The 20,604-nt window shown below is 41.0% G+C and overlaps 1 protein-coding gene across 2 annotated transcripts; it reads left to right on the forward strand.

Annotated features, from left to right (window-relative positions):
* The first annotated feature begins 1,639 nt into the window (after nucleotides 1-1,639).
* On the forward strand, nucleotides 1,640-15,885 carry CREG1 (cellular repressor of E1A stimulated genes 1). Of its 2 annotated transcripts, XM_060770589.2 has the most exons (4): nucleotides 1,642-1,968; nucleotides 8,223-8,342; nucleotides 10,012-10,199; nucleotides 12,539-15,885. In XM_060770589.2, coding segments are annotated over exons 1-4 (585 nt in total). In that variant the 5' UTR covers nucleotides 1,642-1,692; the 3' UTR covers nucleotides 12,540-15,885. The 2 variants fall into 2 exon arrangements, with proteins under 2 accessions (XP_060626574.1, XP_060626572.1); XM_060770591.2 differs by lacking the exon at nucleotides 12,539-15,885 and having other exon boundaries at nucleotides 1,640-1,968; nucleotides 10,012-10,200.
* The last annotated feature ends 4,719 nt before the right edge of the window (nucleotides 15,886-20,604 follow it).

A 20,604-nucleotide genomic window follows, 5' to 3' on the forward strand; every position in this document is an offset into this window, starting at 1 on the left:
ACAGTTTCTCAATACTTAATTTTCCAGATCACCAGACTGGGCCACAGCAATGCGTGGCAGGGGACAGCTAGCAAACAAATAAACCAAAACAACAAATGAATACTCAAAACAGCAATGAACACTCCTAATTTTCGGTCACTTTTGACAAATCATGAGATTCTTTTTATATATTGTTACAAACTAGACAAGGAAACAGTGCCCTCTTGTGATCACTGAGTGGAAAACATCAGGCAGGGGTTTTTTGATAGCTTTTTTTCCTGGCAAGCATCTACACCAGGCGAGAGCTAACTTGGGTCCTCCAGGTGTTTTGGACTTCAACTCCCACAATTCCTAACAGCCGGCAGGCTGTTAGGAATTGTGGGAGTTGAAGTCCAAAACACCTGGAGGGCCCAAGTTAGCCCAGCCTGGTATAGAAAGTATATGCAGTTTGATACCATTTTAACTGCCATGATTCAGTGCTATGGAATGATGGGACTTGTAGGCTCAAGGCCTTGTCAAACTGAAGCTCCCATTGATTCCAAAGCACTGAGCCATGCTAGTTCAATTGGGGTCAAAATACAATGCAGAGACACCTAGAGTCTCTATATAGCACAGCAGCATTGGATGAAAGTGCTTGTTATCCCCGCTTGGGGGAGTGTGTCTACCTGCAGAAGCCTTCCGCCATTAGTTCAAGCCTTGAGGCCATTCTGCGAATCTATTGGATGAAAAGAATAAAGCCCCTCCTCTAATTTGTGTTTTGCTTCTAAAGAAGCGCTGCTATTGGCCAGGAGGCGCGCGGGGGCGTGTCCTGCCCATTTTGGGATCCACCCTTGTCTTCTGACGTGAAGCCACGGCGCCCTTTCCGCCTCCAAGACAAGAAGGGCTCCTATTGGCCAAGAGGTGCGCGGGGGGCGTGTCCTGCCCATTTTGGGAAGAGCCCCTATCTTCTGAAGGGTGCAGAAGGAAAGCGTTCGAAGAGCTCCTATTGGTCAGGAGGTGCGGAGGGGGCGTGTCCTACACACTTGGGTTAGAGCTCCTGTCTTCTGAAGCGGGTTTTCCTCCTGAGCAGAAGGAAGGCATTCGAAGGGCTCCTATTGGTCAAGAGGTGAGCAGAGGGCGTGTCTTTCCCACTTTGGAAGAGCCCATTAAGAGTGTAGGAGGCGTTCGAAGGGCTCCTATTGGTCAGGAGGTTCGTGGTGGGCGTGTCTTTCCCACTTTGGGAAGACCCCAGAAGGAAGCAACTCAAAGGGCTCCTATTGGTCAAGAGGTGCACGAGGGGCGTGTCTTTTTGGGAAGAGCCCTGACTTCTGAAGTTTTCAAGCAGAAGGAAGGCATTGGAAGAGCTCCTATTGGTCAGGAGGTGCATGGTGGGCGTGTCTTTCCCACTTTAGGAAGAACCCTGTCTTTTGAAGAATGTAGAAAGAAGGCGTTCGAAGGGCTCCTATTGGTCAGGAGGTGCGTGGTGGGCGTGTCTTTCCCACTCAAACGGCTCCTATTGGCCAAAATGTGCACGAGGGGCGTGTCTGGGGGCGTGTCCTGCCCACTTTGGGAAGCGCCCTGTCTTCTGAAGAGTGTTTTCCTCCTGTGCAAAAGGAATGCCTTCGAAGGGCTCCTATTGGCTGGGAGGTGCGCGGGGGGCGTGTCCGAGGGCGTGTCCTACCCCTTCCGGGCCCATCCGCTGTCTCCCAGGCCGGGATCCCAGTCTGTGCGGGGATGTGGGCGCGGGCGCTGTTGCTGTGGGGAGCGGCCGTGGCCGTGGGGCTGTCTGCGGGGATCCCTCCGCACGAGGAGGCGGCGCGGGTGGCGCGCTTCGTGGCCCACTCGTGCGACTGGGCAGCGCTGGCGACGCTCTCGGCGCAGGAGCCCCCAATGCGGGGCCAGCCCTTCGCCAACGTCTTCTCGGTCAGCGACGGGCCCAAGGGGTCCCAGGGAAGCGGGGTGCCCTACATGTACCTCACGGCGCTGGAGGTCTCCGTGCGGGACTTGCAGGTGAGGAGGTCGTCTGCACTGTAGAATTAGTGCGCGTTGACACCGCCTTAACAGCCTGGCTCAATGGAATGTATGCTTTGGGGAGGCACCAGTACTCTTTGGTAGAGAAGGCTAAACTGCAGCTCCTACAGCATTGAAACAAAGTGGTGTCAAAGGTGGAGCTGACCTGACTCCAACCCTGTTCCTGGAGCCAGAACATAGGGCCCTTCCACACAGCAATGTATCCCAGAATATCAAGGCAGAAAATCCCACAGTATCTGAGTGTGGACTCAGATAACCCAGTTCAAAGCAGCTATTGTGGGATTTTCTTCCGTGATATTCTGGAATATATGGCTGCGTGGAAGGGCTCTGAGTGAGGATGGCTAAAATTGCAGCCTTAGAGCCCTTCCACACAGCCCTATATCCCAGAATATCAAGGGAGAGAATCCCACAGTATCTGCTTTGAACTGGGTTAACTGAGTCCACACTCAGATAATGTGGGATTTTCTGCCTTGATATTCTGGGATAAAAGACTGCATGGAAGAGCCCTCAGTTTCCATGTCCAGGGACTGGAACCCAACAATTTACTTAAGGTAAAGGTAAAGGTAGTCCCCTGACATTAAGTCCAGTCATGTCTGACTCGGGTGTGGTGCTCATCTCCATTTCTAAGCCAAAGAGCCAGCATTGTCCATAGACACCTCCAAGGTCATGTGGCTGGCATGACTGCATGGAGCGCCGTTACTTTCCTGCCGGAGCGGTACCTATTGATCTACTCACATTTGCATGTTTTCAAACTGCTGGGCTGGCAGAAGCTAGGGCTGACAGCGGAAGCTCACGCCGCTCCCCAGAATTGAACCTGCGATCTTTCGATCAACAAGCTCAGCAGCTCAGTGCTTTAACCCACTGCGCCACCAGGGGCTCCAACAATTTACTTACAGGCAATTAAAAAGGCGCAAGTTCTTATGTTCATTAAAGCTAATAAGGTATGACAGCGAGGACAGCCTTGCACAGTGAGCAACCCATTGTCACCGAAGTGCTCATCCTAATCTAAATTCCTCCCGCTTCCAAATACATAACACGTTTCAGTCATTATTCGCAAATGGTGTTCTCATTTGTAATGTCAGCCTTGTTCTTGGAAATGTCTGCTCTGGCCTTTAAGTCCCCTTCGGGAGAGATAAAGCAGGGCATAATAATAATAATAATAATAATAATAATAATAATTCAGAAAGACAGAGTTTTGGAGCACAATACTCCTGACCTCACGATCCTGTTGAAAAACAAAGTATGGATTGTTGATGTTGCAATCCCAGGTGACAGCAGGGTTGAAGAGAAACAACTGGAAAAGGCGACACGATATGAGGATTTAAAGATCGAACTGCAAAGACTCTGGCACAAGCCAGTCAAGGTGGTCCCAGGGGTGATCGTCACACTGGTTGCAGTGCCTAAAGACCTTGGCATGTACTTAAACGCAATTGGCGCTGACAAGATTACCATCTGCTACCTGCAGAAAACCACCTTACTGGGATCTGCATGCATTATTTGCCGATACATGACACAGTCCTAGACACTTGGGAAGTGTCCGACGTGTGATCAAATACAACAGTCAGCAGAGTGATCTTGTTTGCTGTGGACTCATCTTGTGTTTTCAAATAATAATAATAATAATAATAATAATAATAATAATAATAAGCAGAATTGAAGAGAAACAACTGGACATGATACAAGGATTTAAATACAGAACTGTAAAGACAAGCCAGTCAAGGTGTCCCAGTAGTGATCAGCACACTGGGTGCAGTACCCAAAGACCTTGGCCTGCACTTAAAAACAATGGGCGCTGACAAAATTACCATCTGTCAGCTGCAAAAGATCACCCTATTTGGATCTGCACGCATTATTCATTGATACATCACACAGTCCTAGACACTTGGGAAATGTCTGACGTGATTAAAAACAAGAGCCAGCATAGTGACCTTGTTTACTGTGTACTAATCTTGTTGTGCTTCAAATGATAATAATAATAATGATGAGAATAATAATAATAATAATAATAATAATAATAATGGCAGGTAGAGAGCCCCTGGTGGCTCTGCGGGTTAAATCTATTGTTATTATCACTTAGCTGCCTCTCCTTATATTAAAAACACTATGTAAAAGACCTGGTGGTGCAGCGGGTTAAACCACTGAGCTACTGGAACTTGCTGACCAAAAGGTTGGCAGTTCGAATCCGAGGAGTGGGGTGAACTCTTGCTGTTAGCCCCAACTTCTGCCAACCTAGCAGTTTGAAAACATGCAAATATTAGTAGATCAATAGGTACCACTTCAGGGGGAAGATAATGGTGCTCCATACAATCATGCTGGCCACAGGACTTTGGAGTGTCTACGGACAACACCGGCTCTTCGGCTTAGAAATGGAGATGAGCGCCAACTCCCAGAGTTGGACACGACTGGACTTAATGTCAGGGGAAAACCTTTCCCTTTTTATGGACAGGCAGAAAAGCAGCCTTTTATTTATGTCTTCTTTTATCACTTCACTTCCTGATTCCTTTCTTTAGGGAATATGCGTTGTGTATATGCAGTTATCCAAAGCAAAGTTGTGTGTGCTTTTAATATATTGTGGCTTGATTTCAGCCAGTGCTGTGTTTTTGCTGTAATTATGTACATTCCATCAACAAGCAGAACAAAACCCCTAAAAAGCCGATCATTCAGAGGATAAAAAACAAAGCGGATTCCTACAAACTAACTTACCATTTTCTCCTACTAAGTAGCCAGTCATAGAATCATAGAGTTGGAAGATCGTTGGCTTTCTAGTCCAACCTCCTGCCATGCAGGAAAAGCACAATCAAAGCACCCCCAACATAAGGGTAGTCAGATAATCACATGTAATACTTAGTCATGCTTTGTTTTATTTGCACGTGAACATATAACATTACTACCAGGCTTGTCCTGAATGTGCTAGCCATCTCAAATGCCCCAGGATTAAACCTGAAATGTCATAGGATGGGACATATTTACCGGTATCGAAGACTAATCTCTTCTCCAGAAAGTAATTGAGATGCTGATTGCCTGCCCTTCTAAAGTATGCAGGAAGTTTATGACAGGTTTAATCTGTATGTTGCTAGACTAGTTCAATTTATAATAGTCCTCATACTTATAGGATATAAGTAAAAAAGGTTGAGGAGGAGACAAAGATATTGGGATAATCTGAAATATGAAATTCATATTAGTACAATACCTTCCGGTGGCACAGTGCATTAAAGCGTTCAGCTGCTAAACTTGCTTTCTGAAAGGTCGCAGGTTCGAATGCGGGAAGCGGCGTGAGCTCCTGCTGTTAGCCCTAGCTTCTGCCAACTTAGTAGTTTGAAAACATGCAAATGTGAGTAGATCAATACATACCGCTCCACCGGGAAGGTAACAGCACTCCAGGCAGTTATGCTGGCCACATGACCTTGGAGGTGTCTATGGACAATGCTGGCTCTTCGGCATAGAAATGGAGATGAGTGCCACCCCCAGAATCAGACACAACTAGACTTAATGTCAGGAGGAAAGAGCACAAAAACACTTGCAAAATATTGAAATTGCTTGATTGCTTCATCAGGTAAACATAAGAAAACTGATGGCAGGAGGTAGAGATTTCAACATTTGATCTTGAAGTTGGGTTGTCCTTGTTGTGTTTGACATCTTGCTGGATGAAGACATTGATTTTGTAATAAAAGCCCTTCCGTAGGTGGTAACTCGCACATAGCTTTATTGTAAAAGGAAAAGGACAAGAACTCAACTCTTTTAGTGTACAATGCAGGTGATTTAGCACTTCAGAAAAATATTTCCTGTCAGACTTCTCAATAGGCAGGCGGATTTGATGCAATACTACTTGAGCTCTTAGGCTAATAATTGAAAACAAACTTCTGGCTTTAAAAATAAAAACTATATTCTAGTTGTTGTCATTTTCTTTCATTTGGACGCTTCATGGTTATATGGAAATAGCCTGCTGTCTGGGTTCCACCTAATCTACGCAGCTAGCCTATAAAATGAAAATACTGTGTTCATATTAGAAGTTATTTGCTAAGACTTCTCTTGTTGGCAGTCAGAAATTGGTTGTTTTAATATTTCCACCACAGATCCTTGTGTAGTTAAGTTGATATTATGCAAATCTATCAATTTCTTTCTATTTTAAAGAACAAAAAGTGTTGTGATTGGTCTTTCTTATGTTTCTAGGTCCATAAACCTGTTGCATAGACAGCTATCATAAGGACCAACACATTTTTGCGACTCTGCAACAGACTTATGGACGATTTGTTTTCTAAAGTTTCCCTTTGAGACGTCTGTCCCATTGTTTCTCCCCTTGTATGTAATAGGTCTTTATCATATCTAAGGGAAATCCTCTCTCTTTTTTTGAAGTTGGATCCCTGTCCCAAGTCTTTCTTCTGGAGCAGGAATCAACAAATTTGTTTTGTTGTCAGCGTGATAGCCCTTCATTTATATAAATATAGTAATCACATCACCTCTTAATAGTTTATTTGCCAAGCTGAATACATTAAACACCCACAATGTTTGATCATGGCTTTGTCATAGTTTTAATTTGTTTTTGTGTACATCAAATCTCTTCTGTCATACGGCAGCCCAAAGATGAATCTGTCATGGAGTTTTCTTGGCACAGTTTGTTTACAAGTGGGCATTTGGACCTTTGCCTCCAGAGTTGTAGTTTAATGCCCAAACTACTACATCATGAGGGCTCTTTCGGTTTTCGAATCTTGTTTGTATTCCTGTAAACATCTGTTTAGCTGTAAGATTGTGTTGAGAAGTTGTCAATTGTTCACTATAATTTTTAAACTCATCCCTTGTGTTTATTGTATTTTAATCCTTTTTCTATGTATTTTAATATATGTATTTGATAGGAATGTGTTTTAATGCATGTCTTTTACATAAGGTAAAGATAAAGGTTTCCCCTAACATTAAGTCTAGCCGTGTTCGACTCTGGGGGGTGGTGCCCATCTCCATTTCTAAGCTGAAAAGCTGGAGTTGTCCATAGACACCTCTAAGGTCATATGGCCAGCATGTCTGCATGGAGCGCCGTTACCTTCCCACAGAAGCGGTACGTATTGATCTCACATTTGCATGTTTTCGAACTGCTAGGATGGCAGAAGTTGGGGCAAACTCACCCCACTCCTCAGATTCAAACTGTCAACCTTTTGGTCAGCAAGTTTAGCAGCTCAGCGGTTTAACCTGCTGTGCCACCAGGGTGCCACCAAGTCTTTTACATAGTGATTTATAATTACAATAGAGTCTCGCTTATCCAACCTCTGATCATCCAACTTTCTGTATTATCCAACGCAGCCTGCCTCCTGCCTGGATCCACAGCTGTTTCAATACATTGTGATGATTGGATGCTAAATTCATAAATACAGTAATTACTATATCACATTATTGAACTGCTTTTTCTGTCAATTTGTTGTAAAACATGATGTTTTGGCTCTTAATTTGTAAAATCATAATGTAGTTTGATGTTGAATAAGCTTTTCCTTAATCCCTCCTTATTATTCAACATTTTTGCTTATCCAGTGTTCTGCCAGCGCATTTATGTTGGATAAGCATGACTCTGCTGTATGTGTTTTTAACTATAAGGAGATGTAGGTAAGTAATAATAATAATAATAATAGATTTCAGGATGGATTTTTGCTCTTGCCACAATGCATAGCAAACTAAAGAAACCTTTCAATGTAAGATGGCATCTAAAAACTTGATATGGTTTCATTGATCATTTATTTCTGCTTTTACAGTCACTTGTTCCCTTTCAGGAGTGGAAAGGGAGACCTTAAAAAGTGATGTGGTCTCTTATCTGTTGCAATATGAGCAGACAGCTCCATCACATGTTGTCCTGTGCTCCCAGATAACACCCACCAAATAACTGTGATTCAGCAGTTTCTTGATGCTGAGTAATATGAATATTTTCTGCTGTCAGTAGTGTCCAGCAAGAAATGCATAATATTTGTTTCATATTAGATCATGTGTTTCTGAAGCTTCCTTTTTTTTGTCTCCTTTCAAACTTAACTGGTAATTTCCAGAGAGGTCAATAAGGCAAAGTTTTGGGTCCATAACTTGAACTTTCTAGCCTGAACTTTCTAGCCTTCTTACACAAACAAATTAAAAACCCCTCTTAGACATATTATATCTTCTGCGGACATATGTAACACCAACAGTAGGATCCATGTGAATATGTTTTCATGTCCTTACAATGATTTTCTTACATTTCTGACATCCCTTTCCCTGCTTAATTTCAGGTGAATGCAAATGCCTCCCTAACCATGTCCTTAGCGCAGACCTCTTACTGCAAGAGAAAAGGTTATGATCCTCAGAGTCCCTTATGTGCCCATGTGATCTTTTCTGGGTTGGTTGAAAAGGTAAGGCATCATATTTGTTGTATGGACAACTATGGAATCCTGGGAATTGTAGTTTTACTGGGTCTTTCTCCTTCTCTGCCAAAGATGCCAGTGCCTCATCAAACTACAATTCCCATAATCCCATAGCATTTATCCATGGCAGTTAAAGCTGTGTCAAACTACATTAATTCAACAGTGTAGATCAGGGGTCCTCAAACTAAGGCCCGAGGGCTGGATGTGGCCCTCCATTGTCATTTACCTGGCCCTCGTTCAGGGTCAACCTAAATCTGAAATGACTTGAAAGCACTCAGTAACAACAACAATCCTATCTCATCAGTCAAAAGTAGATCCACACTTCCAATTGAAATACTAGCAAGTATATATTCATTAAAATTGTTCTTCATTTTAATTATTGTATTGTTTTAAAGTGTTTTTTGCACTACAAATAACATATGTGCAGTGTGCATAGTAATTCATTCATTTTTTTCACATTATAATCCAGGCCTCCAACTGTTTGGGACTGTGACCTGACCCTCTGTTTAAAAAGTTTGAGGACCCCTGATGTAGATGCACCTTAGGTCTTACTTGGCTGAACAAGTAATTGAACCAGCCTTCTCTTTGAGAGTAACTAAACTACAACTCTCATTATCCCAACAAATATGGCCATTACAACCAAAATGGTGTTGTGTATTGTCATAGAAGCAAAATACTGAAGGCAGCATGTAACTTTTCTAATACTAATAGACACTTAACTTGCAACTTTACACCATTGCTTGAAGTTCCAGTTTTAGTTCCCTGGTTGTGTTAGGAAAAAGGCATGAAAATAGTGACAAAATATCCCAAAGTAAAAAAAATCCCGGTGTTTGTTATACTCCCAAACTTTATAGACAAAGTTTTGGAGACACTAATAGACATTTACAAACTTCAAGTAAATGCCTATTAGTGTCAGAAAAGTTGCGTGCTGCCTTCAGTCCTTTGTTTCTATGATTAATTTAGTAATGCTGTACTTACATTACAATCAGTATAACTACTTCATCCCTCTATAAATCTGGTTTCTGCCTCCTGCAGAATTCGGAGGTTTGTAGTTTAGTGAGGCTGTTAAAGGCCCCTCCCTATACTACAAACCCCAGAACTCTGCAGGAGGCGGAAACCGGATTTAAAGTGGATTCATTTTCTAGTGTGATGAGATCCTAGACAAGTTAATTATGACTAATTACAGTCAGTTTATAATTTAGCCTTTGCTAAACTATAAACATACCTTCCTTGAGTCTGGGCAGGTCATTAAATTTAGAGGAGCTGCATGTGACTCTTTGCTATAATGGCTTACTAAAGCCCTGAGTGGCCTCTTGACAATGATATTTGTGAACTCAGTAGGCAAGGATCTGACTCACACAAGTTTATATCAGGCATGGGCAAACTTGGGCCCTCCAGTTGTTTTGGACTTCAACTCCCACCATTCCTAACAGCCTCAGGCCTCTGCCTGAGGCTGTTAGGAATGGTGGGAGTTGAAGTCCAAAACAACTGGAGGGCCCAAGTTTGCCCATGCCTGAGCTAGAACTACAAGGCTAAAGGAACTTGTGGCTTTCTAACCAGCTAGTATCTGTTCCTGCCAAATGCCAAAATACATGTTATATAGAGTTATTTCTGGTCTATTTAGACTACATGGCAGATAACCAACTTTGTTTCTTAGGTTCCAAATGGCACAGAAGCAGACTTTGCCAAGACAGCGTTGTTCAGCCGACATCCTGAAATGGCTTCTTGGCCACGAGATCATGACTGGTTCTTTGCAAAACTGAATATCACCAACGTTTGGGTCCTGGACTACTTTGGTGGAATCAAGACTGTGACCCCAGAAGAATATTTTAACGCTGTGCCCTAGTAAGTTGGTCGCAGTTTGGTTACATTACCTTTGGGATTTGGTTTTGCCGCATATTCCTCCCAAAATGGGACTTCATGGCTATGACACTCTTTGGTCAGGCGTAAGGCTTTCACTTTCTGGATATTATTTTCATCAGAACTCCTTTCTCAAGTAAATGGGTCTCATCCTATAGTAATTTATGTGAGAACGGACCTACAAAATTCAGAGGGATTGAGTAGGCACATATGGAATTGTATGGCTGATGTTATGTTTAAAAACATTTCAGAATAGGACTATAGAGTTTGATTTCCAATAGAGTACCACATGGATTATTGTTAGAATTCATAGCACTATTAACATTTTTTTACAAACCCGAAATGGCATGTTTTCCTGTTCTTAATATATAAAAACATATAGTGTTTTCAATGTAGAATAGTGCTTTTAGTGTTCAAAACTGGAAATAATGTAATTACCTGTATATATGCAAGTATAAACCAACCAGAATATAAGCTGAGGCACCTACTTTTGCTACAAAAAACTGGAAATAATGTAATTACCTGTATATATGCAAGTATAAACCAACCAGAATATAAGCTGAGGCACCTACTTTTACTACAAAAAACTGGGAAAATGTATTGATTTGAGTATAAGCCAAGGGTGGGAATTACAGCTGCTACTGGTAAATTTCAAAATAAAATAGATACCAATAAAGTTACATTAATTGAGGCATCAGTAGGTTAAATGCTTTTGAATATTTACATAAAACTGTAATTTAAGATAAGACTGCCCAACTTTGATTAAACTATTATTCTAACCTTCTTCAATGTAAATGTGCTTATGTATCCTTCCAATAATAAAGAGAGTAAAATAATACATGTAATAATAATAATAATAATAATAATAATAATAATAAATAGAGTAAAATAATAAATGTGCTAATAATAAGAGGGAAATAATTAATGTAATAATAACAATAAATAGAATAAAATAATAAATATAATAATAATAGAGTAAAATAATGTAAATATAATAGTAATAATAATATCAATAATAAATAATACATGTAATAATAGAATAAAACAATAAATGTAATTATAATAAAATAGATTAAAATAATGTAATAATAATAATAAATAGAATAAAATAATACATGTGATAATAATAACCATAGAGTAAAATAATAAATAATTTTGACTCGAGTATAAGCTGAGGGTGGCTTTTTCAGGCTTAAAAAAGGGCCGAAAAACACGGCTTATACTTGAGTAGTGTGTTTTACGGTGCAGGTTTCCACCCAGTGTGCTCACAACTGATCATATCATAGGCAGATAGCAGAAAAGCAAAGGAAAGGGGGAGCAGGCGCAATAAGGGGCAACTATGCACTATTTTCAAAATATATAAGTTAGTTTCATTCCAGCTTCAGTCTCACAACCCTATTTTGGCCATGTGAAATCCCCATCCCCTCTATAAAGCCAGCTTCCTCTCACTTAGGAGAGAGATCACTTTATCTTCATGGAGCCCTAAATAAGCAAGCAAAACCAAGCTGCTTCCTTCCATTGAAATAAGTGGGATTTATAAGAGTACAACTTTGGCTGGATTGATGCCCTTGTCAGGCTATTTTTCTATCTTGCCTTCTCTACTATCTGACCCACAAATAATTATTCTCATTAGTCTTTGTCAGTTTGCTATTAGTGATTTTTTTAATCTGAGATACAAGAAACTTAACTGGGACATTCTTCATTCAAAGCCTGTGCTTTTCCATGGAGGTATAGCTTTTGCTGGGCTTTGGAAGGGTTTCTTCTTTTGGATTACAACTCCCAGAATCCACCAGCCAACATTGTCATTGTAATCCCAAAAAAGAAATTCGTCCAAACTCTGGGCCTCTCCTCTCATGTGGATAGAGAATGATAGAAAATGGAATCTTGATATTTAGACTATCGTGCATAATTAAGTATCTATTGGCAGTTCGAAGCCTGGGTCGGGGTGAGCATCCAATCTGTTAGCCGAGCTCACTGTCCACCTAAGCAGTTCAAAAACAGCTATAAGTAGAGAAATTAGGCACAGCTTAAGTGGGTATTGTTGCCAGCAATCAAAGGAAGGAGGAAGTTTGAGATCAAGGCTCTTCGTCATAGAACAACCCCCCCCCCCCACCGTGGCTGGAATCGAGCACAACCTCCAGGACGCTGAAGTTGGTGCCGACAATACCTCTGTCTGTTGTTTGTTCTGTCTGTTTAATGGCATTGAATGTTTGCTGTGTATGTGTTCTGTGATCTGCCCAGAGTCCTCTTTGGGGTGGGAAGGGCAAAATAGAAATGTTGTAAATCAATAATAATAAATATTCTTCTTTCTCCTTCTTTTGTAGGCAGTGAAGATTTTTTTTGAATGAAATCAAATACCTTCTCTTTCATAATTCACTTTTATAACATGAAAAACAAAAAACCTGAATACGTCCAGAATTGCTAAAATCTTAATGGACTGCTTGTGTTGTGTATATTTCATATAAAACATCAGGAATTTATACGAAGAAAATGTAATTCGGTGTTTTGGATGCAAATATGCACACCCAGCATCCATGATTTTGCTTTTACACTTGGATTTTGAATTTGCACTAACCTTCTGAGCAAACGCCTACAGAGGAAAATCCATCTCATCATCACTAAAATGGAGACAGGGAAAAAAAGCATAATGAGGAAAAGAAAAGAGGAAGAACCCAATACCAACTGCTAAAGAATGTAAAGAAACACCTTGGGATGTTCAATTATGTTGTATACCTTGGTCTTGATGCATTGGTTTATATCTATCACCTTGGTCCTGCTCGTGTGTTCAGTGGTTTCTGTGCATAAAACTGATCCTGTTGCCAAATTGTTCTTTCAGGCAGAGCATGGACAAAGTTACCTTTGGGAACGACAGTTCCTGGAATCTAATCACCTGCCTTCCCAGGAAAGGGTAGGGTTTCCTGTGAGAGGTAGTCCAAAAATGAACTTAATTTAGATAGATTGTCTGGATGCATAGTGTCCATATGGAAAACATGAGGAGAAACTAGGGTCCATTAGCCATTTGGTTAAAACTGCTTCCAGCTTCATAGATAGCAGTGGAGTCATAGTATGCCCTTAACAACTCATGGATGTGTGAGCACCAAGCTCTTTGTGGCCATGGCTTATATCCTCTTAAGACAGGGGTCCTCAAGCTTTTTAAGCCAAGGCCATTTCACTGTCTCTCAGGCTGTTGAGGGCTCGGCCTATAGTTTGAAAAGAACACCAACAAATTCCTGTGCACACTGTACAAATCTTATTTGTAGTGCAAAAAACTATGAAAGAACAATACAATATTTAAAATGAAGAACCAACATAAACCAGTACAGTAGAGTCTCGCTTATCCAACCTTCACTCATCCAACGTTCTGTATTATCCAACGCAATCTACCTCCTGCTTGGATCCACAGCTGTTTCAATACATTGCAATATTTTGGTGCTAAATTCATAAATACAGTAATTACTACAGAACGTTAACATGTATTGAACTGCTTTTTCTGTCGATTTGCTGAAAAACATGATGTTTTGGTGCTTAATTTGTAAAATCATAATGTACTTTGACATTTAATAGGCCTTTCCTTAATTCCTCCAACATTTTCGCCTATCCAACGTTCTGCCGGCCTGTTTATGTTGGATGAGCGAGATTCTACTGTATTTCAATGGGAAGTGTGGTCCTGCTTTTGGCTGGTGAGATAGTCAATTAGGATTGTAGTTATTGTTGTGTGCCTTCAAGTTGTTTCAGAATTAAGGTGATCCTAAAGTTTAGGGCAGGGGTGTACTTAAGCACACAGAACTATTACAATAATTTTTGCTTTTATACAACATGAGAAAACTGTCAGGAAAAGTCAGCGCACTTCATGAAGCACAATGCTAGCTTCTTTTCCGGTTTGCACAGGAAACTCCAAAAGTGACACTCTAACTCAGGGGTCCTCAAACTTTTTAAACAGAGGGCCAGGTCACAGTCCCTCAAACTGTTGGAGGGCCGGATTATAATTTTTAAAAAACATGAATGAATTCCTATGCACACTGCACATATCTTATTTGTAGTGCAAAAAACACTTCAAAACAATACAAAAATTGAAATGAACAATTTTAACAAATATAAATTTATTAGTATTTCAGTGGGAAGTGTGGGCCTGCTTTTGGCTGACGAGATAAGGTTGTTGTTGTTGTTGTGTACTTTCAAGTTGTTACAGACTTAGGTTGACCCTGAGCGAGGGCTGTGTAAATGACCTTGGAGGGTTGCATCTGGCCCCTGGGCCTTAGTTTGAGGACCCCTGCTCTAACTAGTTCTACACATCTCTATTGTTTTAATCCATTCATTTCTGAAACCATACAGTTTGAACTATAAGCAATTTTCATACCAGGAAACATTACATACTGATAAAAACACCTGTGTGCCTTATTACCGCTTCTGTCGCAGAATTTCAAAACTGACCTTGAACATGACGTCAATTCTATTTTGGATCTTTTTTTCAATATAAACATTAAATTGTCAATATTGTAACCAGAGTCTGAAACTAAAAGTGGAATTATATACAAACACAGCGTTAGGAGGACTCTAATTAGCAGTAACTGCAATTATTGCCAAGGTTGAGCATTACTTGTCTGGAATTCTGAAATCCGAAATTGTCATCCTGATGGCTGAGAGTGGCACCTTTGCTTTCCCATACTTCAGTGTATACAACCTTTGTTTAGTGCCCAAAGTTAATTTAAGATGTTGTATAAAATTGCTTTCAGGCTATGTGTATAACATGTAAATGAAGCAAATTGATTTTATGTTTAGACTTGGGTTCGGAGTTCAATTCCATTCTAGCCACAACAGACGGGATTGCACTGCTTCAGACAGATAGCAGAGCAGAAATTCTCCCATGATGTTCATATTTTTGAAGTACATTAAATATAAATCATATATGCTTATAAGGTCTCATAGAAGTAATCGTAGATTCATATGAAAGATCTTCCTAGTGACATAAGGAGGCTCGTGAACTATCATTAACTGCAAGAATATGTTCTAAAAAGTTCCATGTAATCAATAATTAGTATTGATTATGAAACTCTAATGACTGGCCAATGGACCAGGCAGGGGAGGGCAGGGGCATTCCTATTGAAAAGTAAATCCATTGAGTTCTGTTGGATTAGCTATTGATTAAATATTGGTAAAGCTTCAGGCTTGGCTGAATTTTATGTGAATCAGGTCATGTAAAGTCAGGCCTCAACTCTGATTTGTCTTACTTAAAAACAGTGTTGTCTCCTAGTGAATGCATTATTGATGATAGAGAAATGCTTATCTGCTGTTTGAAATGATTCTCACTGAACCAATGGCAATGTGAACCCCACCAAGCACTTGTCACTTAATTCCAGGGATTGGCTGTATTTGCACTCGGATTGTTCATTGTTATTAATAGAGAAGAATTAGAAATGTTTAGTGTGTTCAGCTTGCCTTTGTGTCACTGTGGCTAAACATGTTACGTCTCAGACATCCCAATCTGAGATGTAGCATGTCTGGTAGCAAATCTTATACATTTGTGGAACCAGTTTTTTCTACCTCTGTAGATTACCAAAATGACTTATATATTTTTATCTTGATATAATTAGATGATTATATTTGCTTGTTGAAACTCTAACTTCCATAATAGATTTTTACTTATACGGAAATAAACAATTCATGAAATTAAGTAGCTATCCTGTCTCATTATCCATACTGTCTTCCATGTTAGGGCTGCTATTTTGACATAGTGTTCTCTCTGTTATGCAAAGCCACAGGGGCCATAGAGTCATCCAACTTGGTGTGTTGTATGACACAACGGAAAAAACCAAAGCAAAGTTTTGGAGCCAGCCTGGATGTAGCTTTTGAACCAACACTTCAGATTGTTCAAAACTTAAGTTTATAAACTGCATAAACTTCCTTTGCTTGAACATTTTTGTGTAAGTTTGGTATTTATTTATTGTGCCAGAAGCGAATTGAGGGTACAGTTGTAATGTATTTAAAAACTCAAACAAAGTGAAAAACTTGACATTGTACTAAATATTCTTTGACCAGTAGCTGGCTACTTGGGGTGCCTCTGGTGTTGCTTGAAGAAGGTCCTCCATTGTGCATGTGGCAGGACTCAGGGTGCATTGCACTAGGTGGTCTATGGTTTGCTCTTCTCCACACTCGCATATTGTGGATTCCACTTTGTAGCCCCATTTCTTAAGGTTGGCTCTGCATCTCATGGTGCCCGAGCACAGTCTGTTCAGCGTCTTCCAAGTAGTCCAGTCTTTAGTGTGCCCAGGGGGAGTCTCATTCAGTATCGGCCAGTGATTGAGGTTCCAGGCTGTTGGCTGCCACTTTTGGATTCTCACTTGTTGGGTGTTCCTGTGAGTATCTCTGTAGGTCTTAGAAAATTATTTCTTGATTTAAGGCATTGGCGTGCTGGCTGATATCCAAACGGCGTGGGTTGGAGATGTCACTGTCTTGGTCCTTTCATTATTGGCTGCTACTTTCCGGCGGATGTGAAGTGGTGCAATACCGGCTAAACGGAATAATTTTTCCAGTGGTGTGGGGTGTAGACATCCATGGTAGAGTGGATAGACCGCGAATTACAAGCAGAAACAGAATAAACAGAGCTAATTTCCCCTGTAAGGACATCAACGAGTTTTACTAATTTCCCTTTGTCAGGCTTGCAGATCAGCTATGAAAGGTAAAGGTCTCCCCTGACATTAAGTCTAGTCGTGTCTGACTTGGGGGTGGTGCTCACCTCCATTTCTAAGCTGAAGAGCTGGCGTCCATAGATATCTCCAAGGTCATGTGGCTGGCATGACTGTATGGAGCACCGTTATCTTCCCACCAATGCTGTACCCATTGATCTACTCACATTTGCATGTTTTTGAACTGCTAGGCTGGCAGAAGTTAGCCCTAACGGTGGGAGCTCACCCCGCTCCCTGGGTTCGAACCGCCAGCCTTTTGGTCAGCAAGTTCAGCAGCTCAGCAGTTTAACCTGCTGCACCGCTACGGGGCCATGATTAGTGAATGAAAGTGTTAATAGCGGAGCTGGTTGCAAAAAGGCAGGGCATCAATCAAATAAAAGAAAGGCAGAAAATTGGGTGAGTGGCTGCATTCTTTGTTCCCTGTCCAGGAAGTCATTTGTGATCAGTGTTAAGAGTTCTGCAAATCAGGTTTAGTTAAATGACTCTTTCCTGGTTTCACAACCTTAAATCAAACAAACAATCCACCCCTTATCTTATATACAAATATAAGATAACCCATATTGGCCAAAAATTGGTCAAACCGCTTTGAGTCCCCCCAGGGGCGAGAAAGGCGGTATATAAATACTGTAAATAAATAAATTTTAAAAATGTGTTTGAGATGTGTAGTTGTAATACCTGATGTGGCCAGAAGAGGGTGCCATGTACTGTAGAGTTTTGTTTGTTTGATCAATGACATTGTTAACCTTTAATTTAAACCTTGGCAGTTGGCATATATATATTAGAACAGAACAGGAGAAATCTGATGGTCCTGGGACCTAACACAGTAATGTTGGAGACTAAAATGTATTGCTGTTCTCTGTTGCAGCTACTGAAAAATTAATTTCAGTTTTATTTCTGGGGGTTAGTTTGTAAATGAATGGGTTTTGGTTTCCTTGAGGTTCTCTGATCTCATAAATGTTACACATTTACGACACAGATTTAAAAATAAATGTATCCTGCATTGTACTAACTTGATAGTTGTTAGCCATGTAGATCATTATAATTTATGAATACCAGGTATTTAAAGAGCTTTTGTGGCGCAATAGGTTAAACTTTGTGCTGGCTGAACTGCTGACCTGAAGACCTGAAGGTCGGCTGTTCGAATCCATGAGATGAGGTGAGCTCCCATCTGTCAGCCCCACCTTCTTATGCGGGGACATGAGAGAAGTCTTCCACAGGATGGTAACACATCTGGGCATACCCTGGGGAACGTCTCTGTAGATGGTCGATTCTCTCACACCAGAAGTGACTTGCAGTATATTCTCAATCTGCTTCTGACACGATAAAAAAAAGGACTGGGAAAATTCCCACGGAAGAGTCCAGATGATTACAGATATCAAAATCTATGAGGTTCCAGGAGTGAAGTAACTTGGTTATCTGTAACACAAAGAACGAACTTATGCTTCTAACATGTGATGGAGAAATCAGATGGTGACCTTATTTTTGGATCTGCCAACTCAGTGAAAATACAGGGCATATACTGTATTTTGTACATGTCACATAGAGGATTTTCATATCTTGAATGAATGTAGGTCTGGTAAAAGCTGCCTACTGATGTCTTTTTGGCAATCAGAGAACTGAATGTGCTTTCAGTGTTTACAAATATGTCGTGTTTAAGAAGAGTAAACCTTTGAAGTTGCAAACTGAGCTGTCTGTCAGCTGATCTGATTTGCAGCTTCAGGGCTGCCATCCTATCCCTGAAGGCATCTTCTGAGTCTTAGCTCACACTCAATAAGTCTCCTTATGGGGTATTTGCTCTCTTCTTAAAGCCACAGGGTTGCTTTGAATGGCTTACATATAGACAATTATTCAATGCCTTAAAACACATACAATTCCAGTAAAATAAAAATAATAAATAAATAAAAATAAAAATAATATGTTTTAAAACATTACATTCAATATAAATCACACCATCCATAATCGTAGTCCAAAGACGTTCTGTAGTCATTGCACATATTCCAAATCTGTTGCACTGCACTATTCTCCAAAAGCCTGATCCCAAAATCAGGTTTTTACTTTCCTTCTGAAGGCTAGGAGGGATGGGGCTGATCTAATGTTGCTGGAGAGGGACTTCCATAACCAAGGAGCCACCACTGAGAAGGCCCTGTCCCTCATCCCCACCAGTTGCGGTTCAAGGCTCATTGAAGAATAAGGATCACTCCCAAGCTGTGAATCTGTGACTTCAGGGGGAGTGTAATCCCATCCAACACAGGCTGTAACCCTATACCCTGTTTGGCATAATCATAATCTTTTTATGACACCACAAATCCTATATGCAGCTGAGAGCATACGATTTATTATTCCTTCCCGAGTGTAGGCTTTAAATTAGGATATTAGATATTGAAGAGACCCTTGTGGGAATCATAAACATTGTAAATCTCAGCAACAAATGTAAGCTAAGAGTAGACTCATGAAAGCAACAAAACTTAAAATGCTTTATAATCCAAGTTGCTTGGCTGGCAATGGGAAGAAAAAGTAGATGAGATAGGACTGGCAGGTGGAAGGCAATATTATTTATTTAAATTATTTAATTTATTAATGTAGTTTTAGTTTTACTGGAAAGGAAAGGGAGAGTAGTTTTGTAGGTGTGATGTCTGATGTTCCAAATAGCTAGGTTGGCTTTGGGTACAAAGTACTTCAACATGGATTGGTGAGTTCTGCTCTGCTTTGCTCTGCCTTGGGACCTTCATCACATGGAGGTCCTTAAGCCAGGGGACAGCGAGAGAATACATGCGGAATCATTGGAAACTGTCGGGCAGCACCCCGCATCTCCCTCTTACCATCCCACACTCATCTGTCCCTGGCTTGGTTCTGCACTGTCCCTGGCTTACTGTCTGAGAACACAGGTTGTCACTTGGAACTCATGGGCTGCCGCTCAGCATGCTGCTGAAAGCCAGCATGGAGCCTCCCTGGAAATAGCCCTGTGTCATGTGATGGGCTCCAACCTGGCTGTGTCTTGGCAGTGTCCTAGGACAGGTCTTAAAGCCCATGTGATGAAGTCCTTGGATCAACTTTGTGCTTTGGGTTGTGATATTGCCTGGTGGTCAGTGTCCATAGAGAGTGTGATTCATTGTGGTAAAGCCTTTCACTTGGGCACCCTCTAAGCATCCTTCCATTTATCTTTCATCCATCCACTCCTTCAGTGCGATTTCCAGTTTCCTTTCCAGGTAAGTCAAGGTGGATAGACAAGAAAAAGAAAAATAGCTCCGATTAAATTTTTTCAAGGCACTGGCTTATCCAAGGAGACGTTTGTGTGAGAGTTTGTGTTTGTTCATGAATTGATTTTTCCCTATCGACACAAATTGGGACGTGACCCTTGAGAGATCTTCTCTCTCCAGGTGTCTCCTAATCAGCAACTTGGAAGCCAGTCTCTTATGTTCTGGTGAGCACACTAGGTACATCTTAGCAACAGCACTTTAGATCATGCAGTTTCAGCCCTTGCGACTTTAAATGGAACAAGATAGGCCCTTTAAAAATGATGGGGCCTGGCAACAATAAGTCTTAGTCTTCAAATTCTAATAAATATACAATCCCTTTTTTAAAAATGCTAAGTACCACTTGAAGCAGAGTATAATGAACAGGTGACTAAACCTGTCCTTTGTGGGAACACTCTGTGATCACCTTCCCTTTAAGACAGCAATGCTCAACCTGGGGGTCGGGACCCCTGG

This window comes from Anolis sagrei, chromosome 3 (genome assembly GCF_037176765.1).
Source record: "Anolis sagrei isolate rAnoSag1 chromosome 3, rAnoSag1.mat, whole genome shotgun sequence".
NCBI lineage: Eukaryota > Metazoa > Chordata > Lepidosauria > Squamata > Dactyloidae > Anolis > Anolis sagrei.

Coding starts and splice junctions, on each gene's coding strand:
- CREG1 (XM_060770591.2), top strand. CDS start 1,693: ATGTGGGCGCGGGCGCTGTTGCTGTGGGGAGCGGCCGTGGCCGTGGGG. Junction 1,969..8,222: donor TCTCCGTGCGGGACTTGCAG/GTGAGGAGGTCG, acceptor GCTTAATTTCAG/GTGAATGCAAATGCCTCCCT. Junction 8,343..10,011: donor TTTCTGGGTTGGTTGAAAAG/GTAAGGCATCAT, acceptor TTTGTTTCTTAG/GTTCCAAATGGCACAGAAGC.